Raw genomic sequence first — 21,987 nt, 5'->3', positions numbered from 1 at the left:
AATTTATGCTGTAATAGAAGCCTAACCTCCGAATCCTGTAATCCTCCATTCTGCTATGTTCTGGCCACCCATACATTTGTTGGAATATGCATTTATTTTGTGTCTACTATATGCAGTGCTCTGGGAGCTGCCATGGGTGGAAAGTGCACTTAGAAATGGTCTCTACCCTCAAATGGCTTTGGGTCTAGTAGGCAGTAAGTACACAATGAATGGGATACAGTGTGATAAGTGCTGGAATTACGTGTCACTAAGGAAGGACTAGGTGGGGCAAGGTTCACAAGAATTAAGAATGGTATTGTGAGAAGACATTCCAGAGAAAGGTCTCAGCATATGGCAAGGCCATGAGGCATGACACAGCATGCATATTGAACACCATAAAGCCTCTGAGTAGGTTGAGGAAAGCATTCATGTGAAGGAGGAACAGGCGATTAAACCAGAGAGGGCAAGAGCCAGATCATAAGGGCATTGTGCGTAAACTGGACTTGAACTGGACCCTAAAAGCTCTGGAGAATGGATGGCTTTTAAGCAGAAGTATGGTGAGCACAGCTTCGGATGCAATAGAGAGGACAGAGTAGAAGGAGGCCAACTGGTAGGAGAAGAGCCCAGAGGAAGTTGATGTGGCCATCAGGAGAGGACACAGGTGTGCACAATGGAACTGTCAGGATCTGGTAGCCTCATGGATAGTGGAGATGAGTGGGGAACCTGGGTAGGTGGCAATTTTGCTTATAGAGAGAGAGGGAATTTTAAGAGGAGAAGCAAGTTTCAGGGGAAAGATAATGCATACATTTTGAAATTGAAATACCTCTGCGAGTACTCCATGGTGATGTGCAGGAGACAGTTGGATCTGTGGGTCTGCAGAGTTCTGGCTACAGTGTGGTCCTGGAGGGCATCCACGTATGACACTCCCCAGAGGTTGTACATCACGGAAGAAGAGTAACTGCCTGAGGATCTTAGCCTTCAAGAAAAGAATTATATTAAGGGACTGATGGGGGAAGAGACTCTAAGGAGTGGGAGGGACTCTAGAACAGGACCCTCGAATTCCTCATTTAAATCGCTACAGCCCATTCCCCACTCCCATTGTTTTTCAGCCAACTCATTTGACTTGCTGCTTTCCTAATGTGTGACCCCCTGTCCAGGACTGACAGTGGGCACTCACATGATGAATCGAAGTGAAGCTCACTTGGACCTTTAAGGCTTGATGTCTGGAGTAAAGCCTTTTTTAGGTTGATCTGTTGAAACATTAGCTAAATGAGAGCACAGTTCCCTGTGCTTCATTCATGTATCCAGTCATCAGATAATTACTGAGCACCTTTCAGGCATGACACTGATCATACACCTGACTGATAAGTCGAATGACTATAGTGGAAAATAGAAGGTTCAAGTACTATAGAAATGCAGGGAAGTTGGGGCACCTGGGTGGCTCAGTCAGTTAAGCGTCTGACTCTTGATTTCGGCTCAGGTCGTGATCTCAGGGTCGTGGGATGGAGCCCCACCTCAGGCTCCGCACTCAGCAAAGAGTCTGCTTGAGATTCTCTCTCTCCCTCTCCCTCCGCCCCTTCCTCCTTGTGTGTGCACATGCTCCTTCCCTCTCTTTCTGTGTCTAAAAATAAAATCTTTTTTAAAAAATTAAAAAATAAAATAAAGAAATGTGGTGGAAGTTCAGGCGACAGCGATCATTTCCAGATGGGAAAGCAGGAAAGGCTTCGTGGAAGAAGTGATAGGTGAGGATTCAGACCTGCAGAGACTCAGGGAAAGAATATCCCACAGAGAGAACCACAGAAGCAATGGCCAAGTGGTTGGAAATCAGCACATCTAGATGGGAACCAGCAGCTCCATTTGTGAGCCGGGACAATTCTAGGTCCTGGGAAGAACAGACAGCCTTGCTCCTGATAATGGATGCATCAGAGCAGAGGCCAAAATCGTTACTGGTACAGTGCTCGGTGCTGAGAATCTCTTTTTTGTGTAGACCTTGGCCATTTTTTGTCATCTCATCTATCAAAACATCTTGTTCTGGCCCTTAGATTATAAATGAGTCTATTTGAGATGACTCCATTATTATTTGCTGAAAAGTACTTTGTATGTTAACTGTTACTGGTACTTAATTCTTAATAGTTTCCATTGAACTGGCTTGGCAGAATTAAAATTCTGATTATGATATTAATTTAAATGTATAACTTTAAAGAACTGAACTTTGAGACCAAAGTTTATGAAAAGTCAGTGAAATTGCCACTAATTTTGATTTTCACTTTGTACAACCATAGTAGTCTTCTGGAATGAAAAAGCATACATACCAGAGAGTTTTATATTGATTTGAAGCAAATAAACGGCTTAGAGCATAGTTCAGAAGGCCTTCACTTTGGCCTTGTATCCATATTCCTCAGAAATCCTTATCTATGTTTGCATTTGAGATGTGATGTTGAAGCAGACCCCAAAGAGACTATCACTGCACTGATATCCCCCCCCCCCAAATAATTACTAACCCAAAGGACAGGCAAGGATGTCCAAAGAGTTCTTGGCTCTATACAGTATATACCTTGTTAAAGCTTCATGACCATTGCCACATCATGTAGGGACTCTTCAAATGCTAAGAGAAGTCACCTTACAGATCTAGTCTAAATGCCCTCATTGACAGAGAGAAAAATGAGGCTTAGACAAGAATTTGCCATCCATGCTCATTACTTCATCTGCAAACTGAATGTATTAGTCAAGGTTCCACCGGGAAGTGGGTTCCAGTGCACACTCAAAATAATTCAAGGAAGTTTTGTGTACAGACACAAGATTTACAAAGGGGGCTTAGGGAAGTGCAGTGGATGGTGCTGGAATTTGGGTCTCAGTTGCAGCCAAGCTTTTACCATTCCCAAGCTTGACGGGAAGAGGGGGAGCAGTTCCTGGAATCAGGTAGTGCCCAGGACGGACAGAGATTTTGCAATGGCCGCACAGCCAGCTCTAGACAACAAGGAAATCAGGGAGTTCAAGACTGCCTCGCTCTTCTGCCTCTCCCTGAACTCCTGCCTAGGCTTCCCATTGGCCAAACCCAGTAAGAAGCTGGAGGCATGTGGGTGGGTACAGACCCACCCCCACCACCCAGGGCAGGGATCATCGGAGAGGCAAAAGGAAGATGGACCCGCACAGTGTTCGTGACATGCTTTTCTATTCTTCATGCATGTAGCCGTATAATAAGGATGCTTCGGATAACATCTACAAAGTATTTTTAGGATCTTGGTGAAAAGAACATGAATAAAAGACTGTTAAATCGAATATTAAGTAAGAGTGGTTTACTCTGATACATTTTGAGTCAGAGTTGGCTTTGGCTCTACTTTATCTTATACTGTTATTGGACTGGTTCAAAAAATTGTGAATAGAGATCAAAGCAGTTTAAACAGATACATCCACTTGGGTAAATATCCTTGAAGTCCCCTTCTCCCCTGTCTTCCGTTCCCCCTCCTGTTGCCAAATCCATTCAGCACCTCTAGAGGCTGTTAATACATGTGATGATTGTAATAAACATAGTATTTGCTTTGGTTCCAGCTGGCTCCAACCACTAAACTCTGTCCATAGTTCCTATTGTTGTCTCTGCTTGTAGACAACTGCATTGTTACCATGTATCAAAGAGGCTACCTTTGTCATAGATTTCTAAATGTTGATCTTTATACATTGCGTTCATTGATTCTCTCTACATGTTTTTAAATTTAAACTCACTGTGACATTTTGTTTTTAAGAATGTTTAGAATTATTAAACATAGAGAACTTTTGGGCAGAATTGATTCCATTGTTGAGAACATTCCTTACTTGATGCACTAAAACCTTGAAACATTTTTTTGTTTTGTCCATTCCTTAAAAAGCTTTGAAGTAAAAATCAAATCTGCTTACGTGTGACAAACTGGTTTTAAGTTGGGCAGTCTTCCATAAGAAAGTGGTAGAGGCACGGAAGTGTAATAATTCCCAAGCAAACAGGATTTATATTTTACCGTCAGGAAAAATTGTTACAATTTGTTCTCAAAAACTTGTAACTTACATATTTTAAATCCCATGAAATTACAGAAATTGTCATCATTGGAGATATTTTAAATTACAGTGATGTAAAGTGAGGACTGAAGGACTCTGGATCAGAGAATGTGGAACCGCCACATATATTAGCAAATTAAAACTGGGGACACTGCTGACGTATGAGATGATATTACATAAACTAAGGAACAACTATTAGATTTGTATCTATTGCAAAAAGTAGTAATTTGTTATTTTTAAATAAAGGCCTTGGACATTGTTGGCTTTATTTTTTTAGATAATTAACTAGAAAGGTAAGTCTTGTACAATTCATACTTCCTTTTGGAATTCAAGCATGTTGAATTCCACAAGATTAAAAAACCAAAAAGGTGTCTCTGTAGTCAAATGCTAATAGTTCAAATAGAGGATAAGCCACACACCTAATTAATAAATCTGATTTCTCTCACTGTTAAAATGACTTCCACATAGACCAACCAAAAATCTTAGGGCTACCCAAGAGATTTATAAATCTTTTTTTTTAATTGTAATTATTAAATGGGAATTTGACGAATAGATGTCCTACCATTCAGAGCACTGGTATTGTTCAGAACTAAATTTTGGAAACCTTTTTCTTAACCTTTTTTTTTTTTTTTTTTTTTTTTAAGGAAATCATTTAACCCCAAAGGATAGCCGAGTTTTTGAGATCTGGAACTGTAAACTCTTTTAAAGTTCCCAGTAAGATAGCTCCATGTAAATTTAAAATATTTTCCTCTTGGTTATCTATTTACAACCTGCATGCTTGCCTGTTGATTTGTGGATGTTTGGAATGCCGAGCTGAAGGTCTTGTGTTGGATGTTGAGGAAGGAGCACAGAGTTGAAAAGCAGAGGGTCCTGGTGAAAATCCCAGCTCCCTCATATCTCAGCTCAGTGTTTCTGGCCAAATGACTCAGCCCCTCTGAAATTCAGTTTTCTCAGCTATAAAATGTGCTTACTGACAGCAACTGACTGATCTCGTGCCCTGAAATCATCCTCGAGCCCCTTTTCCTTTCCACATTTCACCTCCTGCTCTACCACGTATCTCTGGCAACTATTCATTGAAAGCTTCGTGTCTGTGTAGAGAGTCCTGGCAGACATTTCTGTATGCATGTTTGATTATTGTATTACACCCACACATAATCTGTTAATCAAAATTAGAATGTATTTCCCACTGTTCCAAAACATCTTCATTCACTTAACAGTATATCATAGATATCTTTCTATGGGAGCACAAATGAGCGGGAATGAGAAGTAGCTCGTCCTTTTTGATGACTTGATGGCTGAATAATATTTCCCTATTGGAAATTATTGTGGGGTAAACATCCTTGTGAATACCTCTTTGTATACTAGACTGAATATTTCAGATAAATTCCTGCAAGTGGAACTCTGGTTCGGCGACATGGTCACTATTCATCTTAAAAATACTGTCAGACTGTCCTCTAAAGAGGTTGTGCCAATTTATGGTTTGAAACAGTTTCCCCATACCATGGCCAACCGGGAATAGTGTCATTCTGTTCATTTCTGCTAACCAGGCAAAAATGATACCGCTTTATTTTGATGACTTTCTTCCTTCATTCCTTGCTTTCTTTTAATGAGATGAAGTATCTTTAATAGTGTGTTTCTTCTTGTGAACTATCTTTTTATACTCTTTATCCATTTTTCTGTTGTTTTGTTTATGTCATTTGTTTTAGATGTTTTATCCCAGGTTGTTACTTGTCTTTGCCTTTATTTTATAGTGTTTGCCAAAGAGAATTGCAGTCTGAAATAGCTGGATCTGTTCATCTTTTCATCTCAAGTTTCTAGATTTCCCTTCATGCTGAAAAAGGCCTCCATATCCCAAGGTCCTCTTCCATTTTCTTCTAATATGTTTTTTTAGCTCGACTTCATATGCTTAGATTTTTTGTGAATATACAATTTCTTCTTATACATGGTGTAAAGTAGGGATCAAACTTCCTTCCTTCCATATGGATGGCCAGTTGTCTTGCTTTGAAGTACATTTTCTGTCGCTAAGATGAAAATCCAGACCCAGATGGTTTTATGAGTGAGTCCTTTTAAGAGACTGATTATTTTGATGTTGTTTCTAATATTCCAGAATATAGAGAAGGATGGGATCCTTCCATATTTCTAATATCAAAACATGAAAAATTAACACAAAAAATAAAACAGTAGGTCAGACTGACTTAGGAATATAAATTAATACTCTAAGTATTAGAAATTGAATCCAAGGGTCTATTAAAAGAGTAATATACCCGTGCACCTGGGTGGCTCAGTTGCTTAAGCGTCTGCCTTCGGCTCAGGTCATGATGCCAGGGTCCTGGGATCGAGGCCCGCGTCGGGCTCCCTGCCCAGCGGGAAGCCTGCTTCTCCCTCTCCCACTCCCCCTGCTTGTGTTCCCTCTCTCGTTGTCTCTCTCTGTGTGTCAAATGAATAAATAAATCTTTAAAAAATGATAATAAAAATAAAAGAGTAATACACCAATATTAAAAGAATAATACATTGAGATTAGGAATGATTTATTCCAAAAAGGCAAGGATTATACAGTATTAGCATATCTACTAATGTAATTAATATACCATTCATAGAATGAAGGAGAATGATCATACGGTCATTATTAATAGATATTTTTAAAATATTTGATAAAAACTAATTACCCATTTTGAGTGGTAACTGATTTTTGAAAGGAACTTCCTAAACTTATCAATAGAGTTATTATATTATTATTTTAATTCCCTAAACATTTGTTTGATGATCATAGTAGGTACACTGATTAAAGTATTAAAAATGATAACAGTCCTACTAAAGTGTTTTAGGATGGGTAATCAGTCAGAAATCACAGCCTCTTTAGGACAGCTTAAGACAGTGCAATAGTCAGATTAAAATTTTCATCACCTATGATGCTAGGCTTTATTTCAAATGTTGGTGAGAAGATGGGTGTGTGCCCGTATGCTGTGTATGTCTATAAACCACTGAGCGGAACTTTACGGACCGTTTACACCTACCCCTTTTTTTGCAGTATATCAGAGAAGCAGGGAAATGTTCCCCCAGCTAGAAATATTAATAAAGCAGAAATAAATTGTGCAAGTGAAAACTAGAGCCCAGAACTGGATGCTCTTCTTAGCAAATGTAGTAAGTACCTTCTTTCGGGGGAATGACTGATAATTGAATTTTGCCTGGTTATCTTCTGGCAATAATTGCCTTAAAATTGTCAGTTTGGTGTTTGTTAAGCCCCAGTTGTTACATGAGCAGTATTGTGATGGGTATTTACAGACGTAACCTTGGATAGAATCGGGTCCGTGCCTCCCAGAATGAACCATATTATGAACTATGTTACAAGGTATGACTTTCAGGGGGCAGTGGGTTCAGGGAGGTGACGACATCAGAGCCAGCCTTTTGTAGGGTAAGTAGGATTTCCACACGTGGAGAGGAGAAGGAAGAGCTTCCCAGACTAGAACAGTGCCAACTAAGGCATGGAGGCAGGAGCTGCTAGAAGGTATGTTTATATAATTGAGTGGTGCTCAGACCTAGCCAAGGGTTAGTGTTACTTGAAAACTTTGTTAAAAAAAAAAGAGAGAGAGAGAAGAAATAAAAAGTGAAAGAAGCACTCCAGGCCTCCCACCATGGAGATCTAATTTAGTGAGGGAGAGATAAGGCCAAGACACGTTGTTTTTTGGGTTGTTTTCTTTTTTTAAGATTTATTTATTTATTTATTTGAGAGAGAGAGAGAGAGAGCAGGGAGAGGGAGAGAATCTCAAGCAGGCTCCCTACTGAGCGGGGAGCCAGCCGCGGGGCTTGATCTCACAGTCCTGAGATCATGATCTGAGCGAAAACCAAAAGTCAGTCGCTCAACCTACTGAGCCACCCAGGCGCCCCTAGACACATATTTTTCTAAAATCCCCATGGATGATTCTGATGCACAGAGTGGATACTGTGCTATGGTCTAGTATGTGACAAGTCTGTAAGGGTTATGGAGATACTATGGGATATGCTGCTGGAAAGATATATCGGAGCCAGTGATAACTGAGTAACACTATTTGGTTTTTGTTTGCTTCTTTTTTTTAAATTTCTGTTACGTCACTACCATTCCTCCATTAGATATCAACCAGATATCCCTTACACAAAATTTGACCTCTTGTGTGAATTCAAAACAAAACCTATTAAACGAGATGAGGAGGAGGAACCAGTCAAGAATCTTGTTTCAGTAAGATATTACTGTATAATTTCCCCCAAAACTTAAAACAAAAATCATTTTATTATCACTTACAATCCTGTGAGTTGACTGGACTCAGCTGGGCAGTTCTGCTCCCTAGGACATTGGCAGGGGCGGGCCACAGTCATCTGGCAGATCGGTCCAACTTGAATGTCCAAGATGGCTCATTCGCATCACTTTCATCTGAGAATTCAGCTGGGGCTGTCCTCTGGAACATCTTCGTGGGCTTCTCACTGTATGGCATTTGGACTCCAGAGGAAGCATCTCAAAAGCAAGCATTCAAAAAGGCCCAGACTACTGGATGCCTGGCTGGCTCAGTCAGTGGCGTTTGTGACTGACTTTTGATCTCGGGGTTGTGAGTTCAAGCCCCACGTTGGGTGTAGAGATTACTTAAAAATAAAATCTTTAAAAAAAAAAAAGGCCCAGACTACTAGGCTTCTTCCAACCTAGTTTTGGTAGTTCAGATACATTCTGTTAGTTTAGTCGACCGACTCACTTAGACCAATTTAAGTCACAATGGAATGTGACTTAAACTCTGTCTCTTTCTTTTTTATGATTTTTAAAATTTATTTATTTGAGAGAGAGAGCGGGAGGGAAAGGAGGAGAGAATCAGAGGGAGAAGCAGACTCCACGCTGAGCACAGAGCCTGACTTGGGGCTCAGTCTCACGACCACGAGATCATGATCTGAGCTGAAACCAAGAATCTTAACACTTAACCGACTGAGCCACCCAGGTGCCCCAGACTCCATCTCTTGCTGGGAAGAGCAGCGTGCGTCTACAAGGAAGGAAGTAGATGGCAATCATGTTCTGGAGAATTGCGCCTGCGATCTGAATGCACCAAGTACTACAGCATCAAAATACATAAAGGAGAATTGTAGGAAATTTAGATAGATGTCAACAAAAGTGCAATTAGACAAAACAATAAGTAAGGATAAAAGGAACCTGAATAATATAAAATGCTTATGTAGATTTATGTATTGAATTCCTTATCTGACAGTAAAGAATATTCCTTTATTTCAGGCATCCATAGAATCTCTGCTCCCCCCCAAAAGAGAAGCACTTGAACCCCTCTATACTGGTCTGTTTCCTGGCCTCTCAGCGTTGCAGAAATAGTTAATGGTGGTGTTTGTTTCATCTGTTACCACACACTGCTCTTGTGTTAAGTGAGGTTCTTCCTATTGGGGAATCCTATCCTCTGGATGACTTTTTTTACACATAGTATAAACAATTGAGTTATACATTCTCTCTTAAGTTCTTGGTTTCTGGGGCACCTGGGTGGCTCAGTTGGTTAAGCGACTGCCTTCGGCTCAGGTCATGATCCCGGAGTCCTGGGATGGAGTCCCACATCGGGCTCCCGGCTCAGTGGGGAGCCTGCTTCTCCCTCTGATCTTCTCCCCTCTCATGCTGTTTCTCTCTCTCTCTGTCAAATAAATAAATAAACAAAATCTTTAAAAAAAAAAAAAAGTTAAGTTCTTGGTTTCTTATTTGTTTTCTGAAAAGAGTGGCATTGGGGGCTTTATTTTGATTCTCCACAGTCTCATGATACGAGTAGTTTTGACTTGTTCTGGGTGCTCTTTATACTTCAAGGTCAACATCCAGCAACCACTGGAATCCTCTTGTAATTTCCCAATAATGCTGACGTAGGAACTGAGCTGGAATCCTTGCCAACACTTGTTTTCCATGTATTGGTTTTTTTTTAAAGCCCCTTCAGAAAAAAAATAATAGTGTTAAGATCCATGTTTTTTTTAAGTCTTTGCTTTGCTTTCTGAAACTCAGTTATTTTACCCTCCTCGTAAGAATCTAGAGTCTGAGGTGGGAACCCAGGTTGTGGGGATGATGTCATTTCCTGGCCCGTCAGTGATGAATCTGAGTTACTTACTGCTTCTGTCTCAGTGTCCCCGTATGATGCCAGGCACTCTTTCTGAACTGGCATTAAACCGGCTGAGATGAGAAGTTTAAGCAACCAGCCATCTTCCTCAGTAACAGTCCGATCCGTTTGCCATTGCAGGTCGTCACGCTGTGGTACAGAGCTCCAGAAGTCTTGCTTCAGTCCAGCTACGCCACCCCTGTGGACCTCTGGAGTGTTGGCTGCATATTTGCAGAAATGTTTCGTAGAAAGTAAGACATGCCTTTTGTTTCACTCTGTCTTCCTTAGAAAGAGACTTTTTGGGTCTTCGATAATTTAAGTGGCAGCGTAGCATTTCTCTTGCAAGTAAGGTCATGATATATAGATATATAGATATCCAGATCCACCTGCTTCGGGCTACCACGCCCAAGCCTGTCCTGGAAACGCTTTCTCAGTCCTGATTAGTGTAGTTCTGTGGGACTCTAACTTCCAGCTCTTGGAAACTCTGTTTGGAAAGAAACATGCCATTGTTCTTACAACTTATTTTTGTTGGTGATGATAGGACCTAGAAATATCCTCAAGGTGGACCTTGTGCACAGGAGAAGGACCAGGGCTATTACATGTATGGACATTTGGATGGTGAGGATAGTTGTTTACCCAGAATATTCAGACTGAAAAGGACAAGGCAAGGAAGATGTCAGCCCTGCTTCAGGATGCTGTAAATGCTGTCAGCATGAGGAGAGATTAGGCATATTCAGGCACGACAGAGAGCAAAACAAGGACCAGGGATATAGAAATGACAGAAGTAAAGGTTTTTTGCTCAGACGTGGGAAAATCTAATATTAGACAGTTATCTGAAGAGAAGATTGGGGTTCGTGAAAATAGTGCATTCTCATTGGGTGTCCAAGAAGAAACTGGACCACCACACATTGGAGGTGTTTTCTGTGGCATTAATAAGAATGCGTGGGTGGGCGGCGTGACCTCCGGGGACCTCTGACTCTGAGAGTCTGTGATTCATTTGTTTGATTTTCAGGTCACAAGAAATAGCCAAACAGTATAATAAAGATCTGCCCAGAAAATAATCCATACCTGGGTACTAAATTCAGCAAATCAAAATTAAGCAGAGAACCTCTTCATAATCTATTAACTCCTTGTTTTCTATTTTTATTTCCATGGGAAACATGAGTTGGAAAGTTGAGTATATTCCTATTGCACATGTTATGTTCAAAATGTTAGCTACATGGTAGCTCACAAGGAAAAGAAGTGATTGGCCATTCCTTCCTTGCCTGTCTGTTTGTTCTTTTGTTTTAGCCAAATGAAGTTTGGTGCATGTCATAAATTTTGGGACCTATTTTTAGAACTCAGCATTGTTTAATATGTAGCTCACAGGAGGGGATCATGCCAGAGAAATCAGAGTACATAGATGTTCTGTGCTGGCCTACTGTGTGCCAAGTACAGGACCAAACCTCTTCCCTTCTGTTACTTTTTATGCCTCCCCATGGAAGATAACTGAGATGCAGTGATAAATTTATTTGTCTAACATCAAGCAGCTAAAAAGTAGCAGGGGTACTGGTCCAAATGAAGTCTTGTGCGTTTTAATCCAGTGTTGTTTTTCTACCAAGGAGGGAGGAGAAAAAGTAATATTGAATTCAGCTTCAATGTTTGCCAAACAGGCTAAATAAGTGGTTTGGAAGTGTAGTTCTTGGACCAACAACATCAGCATCTCTAAAGACTTTGGTTAGAAATGCAAATTCCCACCTCCCACGGCCCACTGGATCAGAAGTTCTTGGGCTGGGGCTCAGCAGCCTGTGTTTGAACAAGCCCTTGAGGTGATCCTAATTCACCCTTGAGGGTAAGAACCACTGGGTTGGATGACAGGATCACCAGGGATGAGCAATCTTTAAATGCGCAACTCCCAGACCTCTCCCTTAGAGATTCTGATTCATAACTGGGCTGGGGCCAGGCATTCTTGTTTTTAAAAGCACCTCATGTAATTCTTTTCATCAGACAAGTGTAGAAAACATTGGGTTAAAGGATTATGGTCAGGAGTGCCTGGGTGGCTCAGTCAGTTAAGCGTCCGACTCTTAATTTGGACTCAGGTCATGATCTCAGGGTTGTGAGATCAAGCCCCGCGGCTGGCTCCCCGCTTGGCTGGGAGTCTGCTTATCCCTCTCCCCCTGATCCCCCCACCAGCCTGCTCGAGGGTGTACACGTGCTCTCTCTCCCGATCTCTCTCTCTCTCTCAGATAAATAAATAAAATATTTTTAAAAAATAAAGGATTATGGTCAGAACAGAAAATAAGTGGGGTGGAAGTCAGGACAGTCATTCTAGTTCATCCCATAAATAAGTTCATTCAGCTGAGAGCTGATTAGAGAAATGTATCTTAGAATTATATTTATATATCTAGAATTGTCCTCAAATACAAAGATTGAGTCCTTCTTTTGTAATGGGAGGAAAGCGGTCAGTTATTTTTCAATAGTATAAGACTTGAATACCAGCCACTCTTGACGATAAAACCAATATTTTCCTGAAAGATGTTAAAAGAAAATAAAATTTAAAATATGTAGTGTTAGGCATTTACTAGTAAGGAATTTGCTGTATTTCTAAGGATAGCTAGTCACTACTTATGGAACAATTGCAAGCTGAATTTTCACTTTATAGCATTAAAACATTTTCCCACTGAAGTGGCCCAGTCTAGCTTGCAGAATCCTATATAACCTGGAATATATATGAAACGTTATTTGTGCTAATTCATCAAACCCTATTTTCTGTTTGTAACATTTTTTCTATGGAAAAATTCATTCTCTGTTCCAATCCAAGAGGACAAGGATACCCTTCTCCTCACCCCAGCACGGGGAAGGGGGGACTCAATGTTGGAGGCTCAGGGAAAGACTCCTTTCATGATGGCAGCTAGAGCTGGCTTCAGTTTGCTGAGAAAGTGAGGTGGTGGGTAGAGACCCATTGGCTCTTTAGATGTGCACAAAAGAAAGTTACCCTCTCTCGGAGCCTTGCGTAGAGGTAGTAAATTGAGAATTAATTGCCTGAAGGAGGAAGCAATATCAGAATCCAGGCCCATGTGCCTTTATGGCTGAAGGAGAATGAATCCAGGCCTACCACACATCATTCCTGGGCTGGGTGCCCTGTCTCCTAGGTAGTTCCTGCTGGTTTGGCTTTGACCTTGAATATGGCCGTGGAATCTGACCCTTGTTCCTGCTCTGTTCATGTTTGGTATTTCCTATGATAACACCAAGATATCTGAATGTGCATGCTTCTTACTCATGCCAGATGAGTTCTGGGGTCCAGCCCCCAGCTTGACCTGATTCTAGCTTGACTCCTGAGTCCGTGTTGGCACATCTATTGCAGTGTCCAGCTGAGAATTTACAAGCCATAGATTCTGAAAGCAGACTCCCTCATTACCTTAGGCTAACCCTAAATCAGAGAATCGTGGCATGTGTCCACTCTGGGTTCCTACTTGTTACTATGGCAATATTTCCCAAATGTTGTCATCTTTTTTAACACCTTCATGGTTTTTGCCATATTCTTGAAACAACTATACTTACATAATTTTTTACCCTAAACAATTTACCTTTTCTTAATTGAAGTATAATTGACATACAATATTATATTAGTTTCAGATGTACAACCTAGTGATTGAACATTCATGTGTGTTACAAAGCAGTCACAATTTAAATCTAGCTACTATTTGTCACCATTCAAAGTTGTGGGAATACCTCATTTTATTGTGCTTTGCAGATACTGCATTTTTTACAAATTAAGGTTTGTGGCGATCCTGACTCAAGCAAGTCTGTCAGCAACATTTTTCCAACAGCATTTGCTTATGAATTCATGTCTCTGTCACATTTTGGTAGTTCTTGCAGTATTTCAAACTTTTTCATTATTACCATGTTTGTTATGGTGATCTATGATCAGTGATTATGACTCACTAAAAACTCATGATGGTTAGCGTTTTTTAGCAATAAAGTATTTTTAATTAAGGTATATACATGGGGTTTTTTTAGACATAGTGCTATTTATTGCACACTTAATAGACAAGAGCATATGTAAAAACATGACTCTGACATGCCCTAGGAAACCAAAAAATTCATTTGATTTCCTTTACTGATACTCACTTTATTATAGTGGTCTGGAACCAAACCCACAATATCTCCGAGATTTGCCTGTATTTCATTTATTTCTGCTCTCATCTTTATTATTACCTTCCTCCTACTAACTTTAGGCTTTGTTCTTTTTCTGTTCCTTTAGCTTGTTCTTGAGGTGTAGTAGACCTGTATCACTGTAAAATTCTGTCATAGAGGGGCGCCTGGGTGGCTCAGTCGGTTAAGCGTCTGCCTTCGGCTCAGGTCATGGTCCCAGGGTCCTGGGATCGAGCCCCCCGCATCGGGCTCCCTGCTCGGCGGGAAGCCTGCTTCTCCCTCTCCCACTCCCCCTGCTTGTGTTCCCTCTCTCGCTGTGTCTTTCTCTGTCAAATGAATAAATTAAATCTTTTAAAAATAAATAAATAAAAAATAATAAAAGCACTACATTTTTACTCCCTCCCATCCATGTTTTAGTTTTTGACGTTATATTTTACATATTATTTTGTGTGTTCCTCGACTAATTATTATGGCTCTAGGTGATTTTACTACTTTTGCCTTTTAACCTTCATACTAGCTATGTAGGTGGTTGATCCACTACCTTTACTATAAATTTACCTTTACCAGTGAGATTTTTTTCTTTCATAATTTTCTTTTCTAGTTATGCCATTTTCTTTGCCATTTAAAGAAATCTCTTTAACATTTCTTGTAAAGCCAGTTTGCTGTTGATAAGCTCCTTTAGCTTTTGCTTATCTGAAAAACTCTTTATCTCTCCTTCTATTCTGAATAATAATCTTGCTGGGTAGAGTATTCTTGGTTGTCAGATTTTCCCTTTTAGCACTTTGAATATACCTGTAAAGTTTCTGCTGAAAAATCAGCTCATAGTCTTATGGGGGTTCCCATGTTCATAACTAGTTGTTTCTCACTTGTTGCTTTTAAGATTCTCTCTTTAACTGTTGATACTTTGAATATAATATGTCTTGGTGTGGATCTCTTTGAGTTCATATTATTTGGGACTCTCTGTGTGCTTCCTGGACTTGGATGTCTTTTCCTTTACCAGGTTAGGGAAGATTTTAGCCTTTTTTTTTTTTTTTTTTTCAAATAGGTTTTCTGTCCCTTTCTGTCTCTTTTCTCCTTCTAGGATCCCCATAATATGAATGTTAGTATACTTGATGGTGCCCCAGAGGTCCCTTAAACTATCCTCATTTTTTCCTCATTATTTTTTCTTTTTGCTGTTCCAATTGGGTAATTTCCACTTGCCTTGTCGTCCAGATCACTGATCGATTCTTCTGTATCCTCTAATCTGCTGTTGATTCCCTCTAATGTATTTTTCATTTCAGTTACTGTATTCTTCAGCTCCAGTTGGTTCTTTTTTATATTTTTAGACAATTTGCTTTTTTAGCCTCATCCAAAGCAAAAATACGTAAAATCACAGATTTGATGAGCCAGTTATTTATTTGTCTAGTGCACACTCAAATAAATATATAACCATTAAAATTATTGAGAAACTTAGTCCATGTTCAACCCCTAAAATCATCTCTCTCACATATCACCAGTAGTATATGTCACATGTTGGAAACTTTGTAACCGGTGTTTAATTTAGTCTACAAACAACTTACTGGGTGGCCACTATGTGCAAGGCCCTTTTCTAGAGAGAGAAATTAAATCCTAGTGGGGAAGAGAGGCATTGCATGCATGATTAGTTGATTAGCCTCAGCCAGGGTAAGTGCTATGAAGAAGCATGGGGTTCTGTGAACAGGTGTAATGAGAAGACTGTTTCCCGGAGAGGGAAAGAGGTTTCTCAGTGTAAGGCCAGAAGTCAGGATTAACCTTCCTCAGAGGTCACATCCTAGTTGTTTATATAAAATCATTGAGGAATAAGCATTTCTGTATTAGTAAGGCCCTTCTCCATAACCTGGAGAGAAAAATAAGAAACAAAGGGAGGTAACACTTGTCTGTCATGTGACAGACCCAGGACCAGGCCCTTCACATGCATTATCTCAGTAAACCCACATTCTGTGGACTATTATCCAGAGTTTCCAGATGACGAACCAAAGTCTTCTGCAAGGAGAGGAAATAACTTGTCCATGGGCACACAGATCTTAAATGGCAGAGCCAAATTTGAACCCAGGTCTGCCTGACTCTGTACCCTTTGATTTTTTTTTTTTCCCCTGTCATGTTTCTGCCCTTGCTGTTGTTTTACCTACTAGGTTATATTTTTATCTGGAATGTTTTCTGCATTATTGCAGAGTAGCAACAGTGACATTTTAGAAAGGTCGAGAAGCAAACCATACGTTTAACAGCTTTGATTTCCAGTCTCTCCTATATTAGAAAGGTTGACCAATTCTCTGTGATATGAAGGGTTGCCAGGGAGTTGTAATACTATCTGTCTCTGTTATCTGGGTTTAATCATTGCCACCAATGACTTCAGTGGCTGCTACAAAATGGATAAGAATTGAAGTTTTTTATCTTCCTCCTTTAGCTCTTTGCCTATGGGTGGTCCATCTGAACTCCACATTGAGTTACAGTTTAATACTAAAAAACATTGCCATGAATTTGGTCAGTAGACAACTAGTCAGGTTGAAGGATGACATGAGATGGGATAGGATGGATGGATGGAGGGATGGATGAGATAGATTGATTTTTAACTTGATAGCAAATTAAATTCACAGTTGCTCGCTATCCAGGTTATCTTGTGCTCCTGCTCGGAACTCTTGTCTGTGGTTTGAAAGTTATGGGGTTTTCCAAGTTATAGCAAACTCATAAAAAGAACATGCACGTTTAAAAAATAAAGCATGCTAATTCTTTGAAAAGAAAAAAAACCTAATTCTAAAACTAGTTCTTTGAATATGGAGATTGTGGTAAGCAGATAGTAATTCTTAGAAGTTCTGAATTGCTAACTCTACTGATCCCTAGCTAAGAAATGCCAAATGCCACCGGGAAGAATATAATAAATGCAGTCCCTGTTGGAAGGAAACAAACAAGACTTCATGGTTATATTATCCCATGTATGGTGGCCTCTCTAGGCTTGTCGTCATTGATTTCTATGAATTAAACACCCAGTAGCTGAGAAACTGACAGTGAAACTGTCCTTTGTGGCTGAGTGGTCTGTGAACAAATGTCTTTGAAATGTCACTGAGTGCTTTGCCAGTTTTCTCATTGGTTACTATGTTGGTGTTTCCTCTTATTTGAGTGCTCTCTTCAGTGACATCAGTAAAATGAGGTCCTTAACTGACCTGAACACGAAGGCACCAGAAGGCAAGCCCTAGCCTGTGAGTGGAAACCTGTCGCCTCGGGTTAGGTCAGAACACATGTATGGAAACCAGGGCACTGCGCAGGACCTTGAGATTTCTTACGTCTTCTGGGATGCTTTCCTAGGCCTTTTTTTTTTTTTTTTTTTTTTTTCCCTTTAAAGAACCAACCAAATAGGAAGAATTTTAAAGAAGCATGTTCTTGAGTAAGGAAATACCCAAGATGGTACTTAGGAAAAGAACTGATCTTGGTTGAATAATGCATGAGGGTAGTTCTAAGAGTGAATGGGTACTTTTTAATGTAATCGATGTTGATTTCTCTTATTCTTTTCTGAAAAATTTTTCAAAGATTTTATTTATTTATTTGTCAGAGAGAGAGCACAAGCAGGGAGAGTGGCAGGCAGAGGGAGAAGCAGGCTCCCTGCTGAGCAAGGAGCTGATGTGGGGCTTGATCCTGGGACCCTGGGATCATGACCCCAATCGAAGGCAGATGCTTAACTGACTGAGCCACCCAAGCGCCCCATGATTTCTCTTATCCTTAATATGTATCTTACTTTAACATGAATTTGAAAAAACATTTGTTTTCATGATGTATACTGAGAAGCCAGCATCAGGCATGGCCCTTCCCTGTTAGGGCAGCTCGGCGGGACTCCAGTGTCCCAACCCGCTGCCACTCCAGTCTGGCACCCTAGGACTGCCTGTTCTGCGGTCTTCTCTGCAAACTAGATTCTGTCTTTATAGGACCCTTCCTGCCAATTCTGCCATCATGTCCTTCCCTCCAACTGCCCAAGTCATCGCTTCCCTTTTACTGACAATTACGGGTCTGTGACTTCTCCCCATGGTCTTCTCCCTGTTCTGAGCAACATGCTTCCCCCTTCTCTGGTTCCCCCAACTCCTATTAACCCCTTCCACTCTGTCCCTTGGAATCCCTGTTCTGAGCCACAGTTGCCCCTCTTCACTGAACTGTTCCTCGAAATCTCCTTCTTCAGGCCCTTTTCTGTCAATGCTCTAGTCCTCTCAGAAAAGGACTAGGATATTCTTGGCCATCTGGTGCCAAGGGCACTATTCTGCCAAAGCCTCTCGGCTTCTTTTTGCCACCCTCTCCCCCTTCTGTCTCCCCCACCTTAATTACATCACCTGTCACATAGAGAACCAGTGATTTTTTTTTTTTTTTGAAACATAGAGCTTTTGTGTAAGCATAGTCGCTTTTTTAAAGCTACTCCAGGGTAAGAAGAACTGTTACTGATGGAAGTCTCAAGACCCTGAGATCATGACCTGAGCCGAAATCAAGAGTTGGGTCCTTAACAGACTGAGCCACCCAGGCGCCCCCTTCTCTCCCTTTTCAAAGAAGGATGCATTCTCCCCCCTTACAAGATGAGTCCTTTGACTTGTGTTCTTGATGCTACACTGCTTCTGGACCCCCCCCCCCAGCCCCCCATCCACCATCCCCTTCTGATTTGCCACTTCAGAATCTCCCTGTCCACTAGCTTTTGTGACTCCATCCTAGAAAGGACCTCACTCCCCCTTTCCATGCCCTTAGTCTTTCTCCTTCCCTTTATGGCCAAACTTCTAAAAAGAACAGGGTCTCTACACACAGCCTCCACTTCTTCACCATGTGCTGTTCCTTAAATCCTTCCATTGATAAAAATGATAGATAATAGTTACTAGGCACTTGCTGTGAGCTATATTCAGTGCCTCAAAATGCATAATTTCATTTAAATCTCAGAATAACCTCAGGGGATACCGTTGTCCTCCATTTTACAGGTAAGAAAACTGAGGCCCGAAAAGGTTAAGTAGTACAGAGTACCACAGCTAGTGAATGATGAGGAGAGGCTCTGAACGCAGGCTTATCTGACCGCACCATCCTCCTGGCAGTCCCATCTGCTGCCTTCGGAACTGATAGGGACCATCTCTCCATTCTCCCCTTGCTCCGTGTCTTCAGCATCTGAATCTTGTGACCACTGATTCCATTAAACCCTCCCTGCCCTTGCTGTTGGTGAAGAGCACACTGCTGGGTGCCTCTGCCTTTACCTCTGTTACCGGCTCTTCTGCTTTCTCTCCCAAACCTAGATGTTCCCGAAGACTGTCTGTCTAGATCAGATGCAAATGGGTCCCAGAGCCACGTTTCAGTTCCCTGATGGACTGACGCTCCACCGACCATCTCACAGAAATGCTACCTTCACCAGACCCCCAAACCATCAATTCCTCTCGCCATTTCTTTTCCTGTTAATGGAACCCACATCCCCCCAGTTACCCAGCTGCGTCCCTAAAGTCACTTGGGATCCTCCTCATCCTTCTCATATATCCAAGATCCCGTGGATCCTGTCTGCACAGGATCCCTCAGACCTCGACTTCCATTACCTCAGTTTGGCCCTTAACAGCCGAAAGCAGTAACCTGGCAGCCTGCTTTCCTGTCTCCTGCCTCTTCATGGATTTAGCATAAGTTCATCTTCCTGTTGTCACCCCTTTGCAAAAACTTATGAAAACCGGTGTAGGATCCTTGGCTCTCAAGACCTTCTAAAGAAGCCCCACCTCTCTTCTGGCCTCAGCACATACTCCTCTCCAAAATGTAACTGTATGTTAGTGAAAATGACTTACCTTTTGACTCCAAAATTTTGACTCCAAAAGCCTCAAGGTTTTCCTCTTAGAACCCACACACTTCTCTTGACCTGGGTGCCCACCTGCCCCCTTCCATTTCCCAGAGCTACACGTAGAGGCTGCCTCCTCAGAAAGAGACCTGCTGCATTCTCCCCACCTTAGTGGCTCCTCAGCATTCTGGCTGGCCCTGTCTCGTGGCCACTTTCCTTCTGTGCACACAGGTTGTCTACCACAGCAGCAGTAATGATGTGATGCAGAGCAGTGTTCTTTCTTAGGAACCAGCTACTTCACTCTGCTTCAGCCCCTGCCTCCTCCTCTGTGACTGAAGGCAAGTCATCAACCTGGAGCTTCGTGTCTTTATCCATAAAAGGGAGAGCCCCAGTTAAGATACCACATCCATGGTGTTCAGACTCCTCTGGAGAGCTCGGGAGTTACCATCCTTTCTTGCTCCCACACTCAGTTTTATTCAGAGCAGCTTGATTTCATCTTTTTTATATATCGGGCTTCTGAGATTTACAAGGGTTTTTTAAAACATAGCAGTGGATACTGTCCAAGATTCATTCTAACTCTGGTATTGTTTGCTTCCGGGTAGAAGCGTGACTTGGTGATTTCTGGGACTCTCACCCATGTCTGTCACAGCTAACTCTTGCCGACAGAGCTTATTACATACCCTTGTACATGGTCAATTTAATCTCCCCAAGTGACTTGCCCCAGGATCCCACATCTGGTCACTGGCAGAGCTTGAACTCAGAGCTGTATGGCCTATAACAGCTACCCTGAATTGTAGCAAGAACACTAAAAATCAGAGAGGCATCGAGATCATAGAGGGTAGCATTACAACAGTCAGTGTGTGTGTGTGTTCATTCATGCCTCCCTCTCCATCCTGCTATTCTCTTTTTTAAACATTTAAATATATAAATATTCCATCCGTGAAGGTCTAAAGCCGCTGTATCCAATAGAAATATAACGTGAGCCACAGTGGAATTTAAAATTTTCTAGTAGCCATCTTAAAAAAAGGCGAAAAGAAACAGGTAAAATGAGGTTTAATCATATATTCTATTTAACACAATATATCCAAAATATTATTTCAATATGTAATGAATATTTTAAAAATGTGAATGAAATATTTTACATTCTTCAGAATTGGTCTTCAGAGTCGAGTGGTGTATTTGCACTTATAGCCCATGTCAGTTCAGACTTGCCACATTTCAAGTGCTCAGTAGTCACCTGGACTGGACCAGACCGCACAGGTCTAAACCATCAAATAGAAAGAAAGTAAAGAAAAAACAGACTGCTGTTTATTGGAAAGGGACGAAAAAATGAGTCAGTGTCCTTCTACCCGAGGCTCGTTGAATCTCAGTGAGGTTCCTCATTCTTCTTCCTCCTACGTTGTTTCTAGTTTGGTGGAGGCTATAAAAGTTGGGGTCCTTGTATGTAGAATTGAGAGAGTTGATGTTGATGCAGCTGCTTGGCCTTTGTCCCTGAATTGTGGCACTTGAACACCAACCTGTACGTGGGTTTGTCAGCGCCGGCAGATCGTCCCCACCGCGTCCTCTTCTAAAATTGCTCTCACCTGGAGCCTCGACATCTCTGATCTCTCCACCTGCCACTTTCAGAAACAAGGACTGCTGAGGGCAGGAACAAATAAGGAGATTTAGACTCCAATTAGCTTTTTTAAAAGAAAAGAAAAATCTTTAACCACAAGGTAGAATAGTCTGGTTGCAAAAAATGCCAAGTGGCACAAAAGTATAAAAGTGAGTATTATCTTTTCTGCACTCTCATCCAAAATCCGCTTCCCAAAGATAACCCCCTGGATATACTTCCAGATCTCCTTTATTGCAAATTCATGCACATCTGTAAATGTATCTCACGGAGATGGGCTTACACTATACACCATACTCCTGAACGTTGCCTTATTCGCTTTATTTTATTATAATGTATTTTATCAGTTCATAGAGATCTAACTCATG

The 21,987-nt window shown here is 41.2% G+C and overlaps 1 protein-coding gene across 4 annotated transcripts in view; it reads left to right on the top strand.

Annotated features, from left to right (window-relative positions):
• Positions 1-21,987, top strand: part of CDK6 (cyclin dependent kinase 6) — a 238,682-nt gene that overhangs the window by 159,808 nt on the left and 56,887 nt on the right. For all 4 annotated transcript variants that reach the window (XM_035020562.1, XM_035020564.1, XM_035020565.1 and 1 more), the window contains exon 5: positions 10,236-10,345. In XM_035020562.1, the coding sequence (XP_034876453.1) occupies positions 10,236-10,345 (110 nt within the window). The remainder of the gene's footprint in view (positions 1-10,235; positions 10,346-21,987) is intronic.

This window comes from Mirounga leonina, unplaced genomic scaffold, assembly GCF_011800145.1.
Source record: "Mirounga leonina isolate KUSES-001 unplaced genomic scaffold, KU_Mleo_1.0 Mir_174, whole genome shotgun sequence".
Classification (NCBI taxonomy): Eukaryota; Metazoa; Chordata; class Mammalia; order Carnivora; family Phocidae; genus Mirounga; species Mirounga leonina.
This window is presented reverse-complemented; position numbering and strand designations above follow the sequence as displayed.